This window comes from Scomber japonicus, chromosome 19, assembly GCF_027409825.1.
Source record: "Scomber japonicus isolate fScoJap1 chromosome 19, fScoJap1.pri, whole genome shotgun sequence".
Taxonomy (NCBI): domain Eukaryota; kingdom Metazoa; phylum Chordata; class Actinopteri; order Scombriformes; family Scombridae; genus Scomber; species Scomber japonicus.
In genome coordinates, this window is record NC_070596.1 from 15217507 (window position 1) to 15230098 (window position 12592).

The 12592-nt window shown below is 37.4% G+C and overlaps 1 protein-coding gene across 1 annotated transcript; it reads right to left on the bottom strand.

Annotated features, from left to right (window-relative positions):
- Positions 1–1143: 1143 nt before the first annotated feature.
- ggt1b (gamma-glutamyltransferase 1b) lies at positions 1144–10082 on the bottom strand. The gene is made up of 12 exons (XM_053340106.1): positions 9916–10082; positions 9492–9622; positions 9272–9361; positions 8867–9059; positions 8600–8760; positions 7701–7850; positions 5178–5314; positions 4761–4948; positions 4501–4628; positions 4157–4269; positions 3098–3211; positions 1144–1527 (listed from the first exon to the last, which is right to left on the bottom strand). The coding sequence occupies exons 1-12, from the start codon at positions 10080–10082 to the stop codon at positions 1381–1383; spliced, it is 1719 nt and encodes a 572-aa protein (XP_053196081.1). The 3' UTR covers positions 1144–1380.
- Positions 10083–12592: the final 2510 nt, after the last annotated feature.

The following is a 12592-nucleotide window of genomic DNA, read 5'->3' on the forward strand; positions in this document are numbered from 1 at the left end:
ATTAACATCACTGGAGGCCAATGGGGCTACAGAACTTTATGAGCCCCGCCCCCCACCCCACCCCGCACCCCGTGCTTCTCTTTATGAGCCCCCCATCCCTAAGTGGTTCACACACTATATTTTGCCTATAAAACTCAATACAAGGTCATCTTTGGCTCTGCGCCATTTATTTGTACCATTGTATGTAACATTAACTATGTGCATTTCATTTTTGCAAATGAGCCAACATATACTCACCCACACACACAATTACATCAGCACAATATTTCACTTAGGCTAGTAAATAAACTGTTCCATAGGCTATGCATGGGGGCACCATCCCCATCACTTTTATCACCAGATGTCACTGTAGTGCAGCGTCATATGAGTTATGGTCGAGTGTTCATTAGCCTATATAATTATTCTCAATTTTTAGAGGCCCCCCCATGGTGGAGGCCCTGGGGCTGTAGCCCAGGTTAGCCCGTTCATTAATGCACCCCTGAGCCTATACCATGTAATATTTACACACCCACACTTTTATTGTGTGTTTCTTATAACATCTGCTATTTCGAGCAAAAATGCTAATAAAGTCACTATAATTTTACATATTTAGACATTCAGGTAATTATGTAACTCATTTACATTCCAGCTGAGAAAACGAAGGCCCTGAATCCCAGCAGTGACAGTGAGCTGCAACAGCTGTAATATTGCCTGGGGTCATTATAGGTCATTGCACTTTGGGTTGTGGTAAAATTACTGTAAGTCATTATGTGCTGTAGGACTGGATGTCCTAGAAGTGTTTTAGCCCTTTATATCAACAAAGGTGTCTGTCATGTTTAAGGCATGATTGAAAATGTATGTTATTAGTTCTCACTGTTTTGGTTGATTTGTTCTGTGAATATTCCCTTAATTTGAGTTTATTCAGTGATATTATAATAATTACCGTAGCCATCAAAATATATCTTTAATAGACAACAATAACAGGAAAAAGCTTTACATTGCTAATGATTTACAAAAGTGCTTCATAAATAGGTAAGAATTGTTTCTTTTACACATTTACAGCTACTTCTGTGTCCATATTTCAGTTTTGGCTTTTGAAAGAGTCCTCTAAAATGTGTACATTTCTTAATTACATGAAATGATGAGGTGACATAAATACAGCAGCTATATTCAGAATTAATTTCAGAATTTGGCACTTTGTTTTCAAGGTCATAAAGAGCAATAGATCAGTGTTCTGTTATCTCAGTTACATGAACATTGTTTGAACATAATGAGAGAATAATTGGTGCACAAGACAGCTGACAGTCTTTTATTAAGTCCCTAATCTCCCAACTTGTACCACTGGTATCAAGGTTCGCACTGCTACAGCCTCTCTACATAATGAGAGGTGTGTGTATGACCTCAGTACCCTGCAGCGTACGCCCACTTGCGAGGATCTGACTGAGCATGGAGTCCGTCATCGTGACGAACGACCGCTTGTATCACAGCTCCTGTTGATGTGAGCTCCGTTATCTCGTGGTTCTTCAATGCTAAACCATCCAGGACGTTCTGTAAATAGGAAAACATTTGAAAACAAAGGAAAACGGAGTAGGTGACATGGTCTGAATGTAAAAATGAAACAACACATTTAGAACTATATTGATGAATGTGAATATAGAAATGTGATCAGGCTTCTTTGATAAGGCTGAGTTTATCAGGGCTGTTGTGTCATGTGTTTTGATAAAGGGTCATAATGCCCATTTTAAGAGTTCATGTTGAGTTGTAAAAGCCTGTAAACAGTGAGTAATAATTCAGGGGAAACACTGCTCGACACACAATCAGCAGGATTATAACATCATAAAGATACGATTGTAGAACTCATTAAAGAGGGGGAAAGGACACTGACACTTTGAATTGAAGAGAAACCAGTTGAGAATGTGAAAGAGCAATAAAATCTCTGATAACTTTAAATAGGAGAATAACAAGTACTAGACCTTAGATCTGGCTCATTGGAGATTATGTTTGTTGCTGAAGCTAAAAGAAAAAAGGAAGTGATGGTCCAGTTTTACACATCAGCTGTATTTAGTTTGGCAGTCTGACTACTGACTACTGCTAAAATAAATGCATTAAAGAAAATAAATAGTTTCACATTTTATATATTTAGTTTGTGGCTTTCTTTATAATTATTTGTTGTGGAGTATTTTAATGTGTGTGCTGTCTACAGTGTCCTACAGACTTAGATATTATAATACAAATTGAGTTACATTATTACTGCATTATTAACAACCTACAGCATGTAAAATATATAGAGTGTGTACACTTGAGTCATCAGGACCAAGAAGAGTTCAACCTTTTCTCAATTATTGTTAATTTTTTTAATTTAACTTACATATTTGAGCTATTTAAATGAATTCTTCAACATGTAGCCTAAAAAAGATCTGGTTTAAGCTTCTTCATAGATTTACGAAATTTTAAGATCTTTATTTTCTTTGATCTTTATTTCATTGGTCAGTCTCATTGAGCTTAAGATGCATTTTCCAAGAGAGACCCGATAACAAGAAATATTCAGAGGAGAAGAATATAATCAGCAGGCAGAAACACCACAACTACATAATAAACAAGGAAATTAAACAAGAATCACACGAAAAACATCAGATAATAAAACTCTAAAATCTCCAAGAGGATTGTAAGACTCAAGTTCGAGGGCAGTTTGCAGTTCATTTCATTTAAAGGGTTGTGAGGTAGTTTGGAAGATGCAACAGTAGAGCTTTATAAATTCCATTTTATACAAGAGGTCTAGTTTGATTATTTATTTCTGAGTCAAATGTTGACTCAGAAATCAACAATCTTTTAGTTTGAGATTAATACTGTTCTGCTATTACATAAAACTTCTATTTTTATTCAGGTCACAAATTAGACTATTAGTATACAGAATATTTTCTCCTTATTGATATACTGTATTGATCCCTGAAGGTAAATATAATGTTCCCGGTGCCAGTCATGACTGAGGTATAAGGGTCTGGGGTTTGCTGAGCTTTTGGTTGAAGAATTGTTTCCCTTCACACCACACCACCCTGCCATTAGTCACACTTATCTTTCACCATTAGTCACACATTTTTTTGCCGTTTGTGACACTCACTTTGTCAAAGTCAGGTTCTGCCACAGTGGCGTTAGGAACCAGCTGATTGTGGAGCCTTGGCTCTGATACAGCTTTCTTCAAATCATAGCCGAAGAACAGTTCGTTCAGAATCACCTACAGTATAAAGAGCAAAAATAAGTCACCCAAAGATCATTTAAACTGAGGCACGACTGATACTGCTGATACTGATATTAGGGATTAAAAATATTGTGATATGGATATATTATCAATGATCTTACATATACAGAATTTATACAAACACACACATTTTTTGCAGTGATCCTTCAAATGTGGTTATAAAACACTTGTGACAAAGTTATGTAATAGAGGCATGACATTTTACAGCTTAGCAATAAAACTTATTGCATAAAATCAGTGCACTGAAACAGTAAACTTTACTGAGAATAAATTATCAGTATATTCAAAATTAACTATATTTAAAAAAAGAACAAAAAAACAGATGTATGTATATATTAAACTACTTACTTACTTAAAGGATATCATTGGTGATTCTCTATATTTTTCTTACTGTCAACAAATCTCCTGTGCAAAAACCAAACCAACAATGAACTGATCCCAAAGCTGTGCAGTAGACCTCCATTGCCTACAGCTCCCAAAAACTATTAAAAACACATCAATGAGCCACAGTGTTACCCTTGGTGACAAAAGGTTTTGGCTCAGTAGTTTGTTTAGAAATGTCATGTTTTCAATCTCCTGAGAGTGGTTCTGTGCATGGCAGGTGCCAATGTGGCTCTGTAACAGAGCTTCACTACTTTGTTTTGCTACATCACAACCTCTTGACTTTGAACAAATGTTTTTAGAAAACTGTACAAATGTACAATAGGGCAAAGCTAAGAGGTTGTGTTAGTGCGACAAGCTAATAAGTAGGATCAATTTATTGTTGTTTTGGCTTTGCACATGAGATTTGTTGACAATAAGAAACATATAGAAAATCACTTGCCTTATCTTTTAGCTGTAGTACACTACACAAAGTACTCTAAATGGTTACAACAGATGTATCAACTTTAGACTGACATGAATGACTAGCTTGTAGCTTACCTGAGCTATGGAGGTAGTGATTTTTGTTCCCCCTGAACCTCCGACCACCATCTTAATGTTGTTGCTTTTGTCAAAGAGGAGGGCTGGACTCATCGAAGACATTGGCCGTTTCCCTTTTAACAGAATACAATGGTGATGTAAGTTTAAAACAGTCAAACTAAACACGTGTTTGTCCTTTCACAGTTCAATCCAAAGACATAATGTACAGTATCAAGAGGTACAGGCCAACCTCTGCCAGATCTGTTCTGCAGCCCACAGTTGAACAGCCAATCTATATTTAATGTCAGTTTTACTAGATTTGAGAACCCTTATGTGTGTTTCATGTGAGTTGGCTGTAATCTAACCAGGCCTGATGAAGTTGTTGGGTGAAGGAGGCACTCCAAAGCCATTTGTGATGAATGGGGAGCTGAAGTCATCCATCTCATTGTTGAGGAGGATCCCTGTTGATCTTGACATGACTTTGGAGCCAAAACTGCAGGAAAATAATATATGATAATAATAATATATAATAACCATCAAGATATCAAGGGAGTTACGGAGACAAGATCAATCAGCTTATACAGTATTATTAATATATATATCATGACTAATAAGGACATCATACAAGTGGTTAATGGTGCTGGTGGCTGCCACAGCGCTTCCATCCTCTGCTACCACAGAGAGGTGTGCAGTCCCATGGTTATCAGGCAGGTAAAACTCTGGCTCGTAGTAGTTCATGTGATGCGTGGTGTCATCTGTAATCTTTGCATGGAGGTCTTCGGCATATGTCATTGAAGTCATATTCTGAATTAACTTTTGGAGAGAAAGTGAAATATATATTATATTATAACTATTGACTCATATTCTGGTGTTTACTGGATGTAACTATGAAAGTGAATACATGTGTGATTGAAACTTGTTCTTAATTCAATGTGTGATTGTTTGAACCTGAGGAAGACTTTACATACAAGAGCAGCTGCTACTGGTTCTGGATAAAGGCTTTCATTGTTAATTGTGTTTTAAGCAGAGACCATGACCTTACATCTGTAATGTTGAGGTATGCTGGATCTCCAAGCAGGGTCCTTTTTGCATAAGCAAAGCGAAAAGCCTCCACAATGCGATGGTAGGTTAGGATCTTTTTGTCAGTGCTTGCCACACTATCCGAGGTGAAGTGGTACCCTGTAGAAAATACACACAATCAGTAACTCGATTTAGACCACAGCCTCGTTCATCTGTCTTCATTCAGACAGCTGCTCAGGTAAGGAAAGGAGACAGCTAAAATGGACTATTCCCGTGTTTGTATTTAGTCTGGAAGCTGTGCTGAGTAGACCATGGGTATTCGCCTGAACTGACAGCCATAGAGAGCAAATGGAGGAAGATTGAGGGAACTGGAGAGTTTTGGTTTGATGGGTTTCAGCTGTCGGACAGAGACAGGAGTCACGGAAAATCAGCAGGATGAAAGTTTTGGGCAGTCACTGAAACGTGTGCCTCCACCATTCGACTGTGTCCAATTAGAGGTAAATTGGTGAGATTAGCGTGAGTGTGTGAGGCAGGGGGCCACAGTGAGTGGGTGGCCAGTCAGAGGAAGGGAAGGTTGAGAGAGATTAATTACTTCAGGAGGAAGTTTCTCATCTAATCCTCGGACACAGACTCTGTCACTGCACTGAAAAGTAGGTGACGCAAAGAAACAGTGTCTTCAACATGGACAATTTCTGTAAAAAGTCTATGACCAGCCAACAAAACAGAATGTTATATTACACAGATTATGGTGCACACAGAATGATTGTTCAATGAAAATGATGATGGACCGAGGTAGCTTTGAGCCTCATAGGTGTGAGGACTCAGGCAGCAATTATCTTTGGATCGTAATTACTGCAAATTTTCAAAAAGCCTTTCTGTCACAGTTAGACTGCAGATTCAGTAGCATTTCAGTTAGATCATTCTCTAAATTAGAAGAAGTTAGATTTCAGCTTGCTATTGTTTTAGTAGCTATTGCTTTAGGTCATTGTGAGGCACCATCTGTGCTGTCAGTATCAACAATTCAAGTCCTCATATGCTGTAATGAAACACCAAAACAAGTTGTTTGTCAGTGTCTTTAAAAACAACCCATGTGTTCCTTATAAAAGTGAGTTATATTAGCTTTTTACGATCTGTCATGTATGGTTTAAGACGGTTCAACTTCAGGAAATGTGAGCAGTCACATCATCAGATTACTCAGTAAGGTTGTATGATAACTGAGTTGGTCATATGTTAATTATCGTTTTACATTATCTGTATAATATATTTAAAAACTTACTTTGGCTGATGTGAGGTGTTTTCAAGCACCTCTGTATCATTAAGTGCTAAGCTAAGAAAAAGCTTTCTTAATACTTTTATTAGAGGTTGAGGTGAATGCATGCAATTACAGTAACTAATATGACTACTGCCACGCCAACAGCTTCTGTGAGGTCACACTTCACAGCCATGCTTTGAGCTAAATGTTAATGTTTAATGAATGCTAACAGCTTAAGATGACAATTTTACCATGGTGATGTTTAGCAGGAGTCACTGTTACCATGTTCACCATCAGTGTTTAGCATATTATTATGACATTTTCTGATTGGCACTAAACAAAGTGTAGCTTAGACCCATTTCTTTAGCAGATATCTGGGTAGAGAATAAAGTATTGGGCAAATTCGAATTTTAGATTTTATGGTAAACACTGAATTAAAAGGCCATGGATCATCAACAATATTACTGTGGTTTATCATCCTGGAGGAACTGAATGCCAAATTTCAAGGCAATTTATCCAGTAATTGCTGAGACTTTTCACTCTGAAACACAAAGTTCAACCTGCTGGCAGAACTTAATGAAAAAGCTATCATTCTGTCCCGAAGTCATTATGAGACCAAATACCAAATTAAGAAGTAATCTACCAAGTAAATTGAGATTTTTCACTGAATAATTTAATATTTAGGCTTGCTGGTGGTGGTACTCAAAGGAACTTTAAAATCATTAAAATGCAACTTATGGGGATCATGAATGTTTGTTGTTGAGATATTTAATTTAAGGGAAAGATTATGGTCATGGTTAAAAGACGTCAACATGACAGGAAGTTAGATAATAACATCACGCTCTGTCTTCTGTCTTTGGTTCTGAAGGTGAACAGTCATTAAGATCATCAACAGTCATTATTCTCATGCTCACAAGAGGTCACTTGTCAGTGAAACACAACATTTGTAGGTCACCTAAGCTTTTGATTAATGACAGAGGCTGTCATCCACCAATGTGAACATGACTTGTGCATTGTGTAAAAAAAATCTATCTAATGATATTGGTTACAGTCATGTGATAAAGCATTACAAATGCATATCTGTGTTTGGTTCAAACTACTCTTTAAGTAGGTTACTCTTTAGGTAACTTTAGGCCAGCAAATATTTTAAGAGTGGATTTCCAGCGAAGTAGCTAAACATGCTCCTCACAGTGGAGTGCTTTCTTTGAGAATGACTGGCAAAGTGGTGGCAGCTCACATTAAAGCACATTCTCTCCCACTCAGGGTGTTTTTGGACAAAGCATCAAGGCTTACCATTCAAGATGTTTAATATCAGTGAGAGCACAGGGCCGCTAGCGGGGGCATTGAGAACAGCCATGGTGTACTCCCCCACATCCACCCTTAAAGGGTTCTCATCCAAGACAGGCATATAATCCTTCAGATCCTCCATTGTGATGATACCGCCTATGCAGGGATTGACAAACACTGTGAATGCACACTTGGACAGAATTGGAAATATAAATCCTCCTTAACATGGAAATTAGATGTGCAGAGAGAGGTGCATTTTAGAATATTTTATTTTATGTCTTGAAGTCTTTTTCTAGAAAATGACTTGTAGTTAATCTGTAGCTTTTCTTCCATTTACCTTTTAAAGGGTTTTTTAGGGAGTGTTCCTTCATCGAATCGAGGGTCTAAGGACAGCAGATGATGTATTGCTGTACTGACTGTAAAGCTCCCTGAGGCAAATTCGTGATTTGTGATATTGGTCTATGCAAATAAAATTGACCTGACTTGACTTTGTAGTGGTAATAATGATGAAAATTATAATGTCCTTTACACAGAATGTGCCTTCATAAATAGCTGTAAAATAAAATGTCTAGATTAAAAAGATGACTCAATTTTAAACTTTTCCTTTATAAATCACAAAATTGGAAACTTGCTATTGCCACTATTTATAGAAGGATTTAAAAAAATATATTTTTGCTGGGAGTCTGAAGTGAGCTCAGTTTAACAAAATCAGTGAAAATGTTATGATATTCAGACCTGGATCAAGAATGGGGCAAACAAAGAAAACTGCTTTTCTAGAGACACAATAATACGTGACTGCAGATTTCCCTAACTCAAATGAATGTAAAGTAACAGCTTAAGAATCAGGTTATAAGAGGACTGCCTATAGCTATGAACAAAATTAACAGTTACTTTAAAAATACTACCTGCTGCTTGAATATCTGTCACAAGATTCTGAGCTAGTTGTCCTTTGTAGAAAGCATCAGGACCCTCTTCAGCTATTGTCCTATAGGACACTGCAAGCTTAGGAAATGTAATGGTTTCATTTTCCTTTAGGATTTGACCAGTTTTCCCACAAAACACCTCACTGAAAGAGAGGGAAGGATCATTTAAGAGGTTAATGAACAAGGTTTCAAGTGACTTTCCAATAATCAGACACTGATTTTATACACCCTCAGGTCGATGCCTCTCACCACAGGGCTGTGTCCCCCTCGATGGTTCTCCTGTTTCTGGACAGAGCAGTGGCAAGTGCCCTGCCCAAAGGGAAACCTTTTTCCGCGAGATCAATGCTTGGCTGGAACAAGTCTTTCCAAGGCAGTTTGCCATGTCGGTCGTGTGCCATTTGGTAGCCTCGAATCTCCCCTGGTACAGCAATCGACAACCCTCCTATCAACCGTGGAAACCAAGGACACAGAATTATAATATTACCTCATAGGTATTCAGGTATTTTTTATGGTGCAGCCTGTTACAGCTTTTATACAATATATTGTAATCTCTAATCTATATTTTATGTGTTGCTGTCACAAGGTCATCTACTCTTTTTATAATGTATTCAACAGCATTGTTACCATGTGTGATAGCACGCAGTTAAACATTACCTCTCCGGGATAAATCTGTGTTGTTGCCAAACATGTTCTCTGTTGCATTGCGTGGAGCCATCTCCCTGGCATTAATGGACTCAACTTTCCCTGTGTTGATGTCACACACCAGTAAAAAGCATTTAGTATCCAGATGGTCAGGATGTTGTATGTAATTTATAAAGGAAAGTAGAAAAGTGAACATTTTGTGGTGGAGATGTATGCTATTGCAAAAGTGTACCGGTTTTTGCATCATAGATGTTGAAGAAAAGCCCCCCTCCAATGCCCATACTGTGAGCATTCATCAGCCCAACACACAGCAAAGCAGCTATGGAGGCATCTACTGCAGACCCTCCTTTCTTCAATATGTCTCTGGAGCAAAATTAATTTTAACACACACAGGAAAGGAAAGATTGGAGGATTAGCTTTTTATATTCGAGATCTTAAATCCTGTGTAGGTACAACCAGTAAAATATATTTAAGCAGGTTCACATGGATTTGCATTTATGCTCAAATTGTATTTGTTCATGCAGATAATGTTAATGAATTTGTGATTTTTGTTTTAAATGTTTGCATACATATAAGAGCCTGTTTACAGTATCTGCAGTTGTGGAAAGCAGCAACATGTCTGTCATGAAGGATAGATTCAATGTGTGAGCTCTCACCTGCCAATCTCAGAGCAAGGCCCAGCATCTGCGGCCACAGCTGCCCTCGAGTATACTCCCTCATTGGAGGACTGCCTTCTCCCCACACCAAAGAAGACGCCCACAAAAGTGGCAACACAGGCCACCAGCAGCACTGCCAGTGCCACAATTATTGTTTTCTTGACCATTCTTACGTCAGGACCAATAAATACTTTATATAATGTCTGAAAAAACATTTAAAAAACAACATTTTTATTTATATTTAAACCCTTTGTTTTAAATTGTTTCATATTTTTTTACTCTGCTTTCTTTTGTGTTTATTTAAGTAATTTTATGTGTTTGTTGTGTTCATGTGCTTTGTTGTTTTACAGGATAAAATTTGCTGTACAACCAATTTCTCCTTGTGACATATACAATACAGTCATAAATACTGGATAAGATAAGACATCCTTTACTATACTGCGGGGAAATTTGTCTTTAGCTCCAAGCCACTACATCGCACAACATACTGGCACATGCATTCATAGTACATAGTACCGCATACATACATCCACTCATGCATAAACATGTTTAAATCCACATGTTGTGTGTGAGACAGTAGAATAGTTTAGAATAATAAAAGGTAAGGACAATACTGAATGAAACCAGATATAATAAAACCAGACAATAAATAATCAAATCAAATTATTTTATTCCCCAAATAAAACCATAGCAAACCTGATAACAACTTACTGTATCATCAAAAAGTTGCACGTGTGTATTCTGTTACAGCATGTCCACATGTACTTTTAGTGGTCAACAGACAGATTAAGGAAACAGATGATCAAGGACATCAAAGTCTCTTTAACTCATGCACTCACTGTTCTACAGTATGCTGCGAAAGAGAGTAAATAAGGATAGTAGTGCAGCCACTGAGCCTTTATACCACTTGTCTTTTTGAAAATATACCTCATTTAAATTTGGGGAGTCTTTTTTGTGAAATTGTGAATATAAAGGGAAATATTTTGAAATAAATGCATATACAATACAACAGTGCTTATCACAATATATATAATCCTGTTATTTCATTTAAAACTCAATCACATCAAGATCACATTCATCCAAACACCACCCTTACTAACCAGCCTTCTAAGTATTTCCCAGTAATGTATTCACTCTTTTTTGGGGTTCTTCTAAACGAAATAATTGTTGAGAATTGATCATTTTAACTTGCTGCCAATAAGTCAAAATTATATATGGAGATCCCATGGACAACGATAATGTCCGAACATCCGTCCAGTCTTCAGTCTGCATCAAGTTTAAAATGTGTCTACATTTTATTTTATAAATGTCCTGGCCAGAATGGCTTTTTTAAAAACTTCATTAATCTATCATCAATTCACATACATCATCACACCTGTAGTTAAAACAGATATGTTGAAATATACATTTAAAATAATTTAGACTACAAAATAACAGAGAAGGATCTTGAAATTGTGCATTGTGCTAAATCATTGTTCTACAGTAAGTGAAGGCGTCTGAATCATACATGACACCACTGTGCAGTTTTGTACATGTGACTGTGCATCCTCCTGGCTGTGCTTTCTGTTGCTGATAAGTACTTTTATTTTTCTTTTAGGCCTGGAGTATTTTAGCTTAATGACATGTCCCATTTGCCCCAACCCCTAAAGCCCACTGTCATGCAGATTATTTGTTCTGGCAAGCAAATGAAAAACTGATTATGTAACAGGCATAAGAGTCACTGTTGAACATTACCTTTCATAAACCATGTATTATTTGCCTGCCTTCGCATCTCAAAGCACAAAGTTACTTCAACAGTTAAAAGTTAAGAGGACAATTTCGTAGGTAAAACAAGGTGGAAAAATTTGACTGTAGACCTGTGATTTAGATTCAATTTTCTCTAGACATTATACCTCCTTGATGATTGAGATAAAAGCTCCCAGACATGAAACACAATTTTCTGTCTTACCTTGATTTTTCTCGGGGCCCCTGCAACAGGCTGCTCGATGTGTGTGCTTGCGATGATCTGCAGCAGGTGATAGGTAATAGACTTACTGCTGTTCTCAATCTGTAACTATTACAACGTCATTAAACTTTAACCCACCCCACCATAAAGCACCAAGGGGGGTGGACAAAATACAGACAGCGACAGAGGAAACAACTTGAGACTATATTCAAGTTATCACTAATAATTGGTCATCTGTATTCAATCTTCAAATACCTTTCTAAAATACCACAGAACAAATTACATGACCCTAAAACTGAGAGGAAACAACAATCCACTGGATGAAAGGCTCTTTATGTACAGTGACAGTTAAACTTATCTGTGACAAAGATTAACTAGCAGTAACCTCGGTTTGTTGGTGGTTCATTTCAAATAGATGATATATGACTCTAGACATTAGTTAGGGCCCTTTTTCACAGCTTTAATGCAACTCAGCTCTAGCTTAAATTTTGTTTTTTGCATGACTGCTCACAATGCTTTTGATATTTAAGTTTTAAATAAAGAGCCTCCTCACCAGGAAAATGAAGGCTTTCGGGGCTGCAGGGAGAAGATCACATCTGCCATGAGGGGAGGAAAGAACACTAAGAACTAACTGCAGGGGAACAGTGTGAAGGGGTGCAGAGCTGGATGAGAAGGGTCCTCTAAATAAGCAACCAGGCCAATAGGTGGAGGATCAGGGACAGGACACAAGAT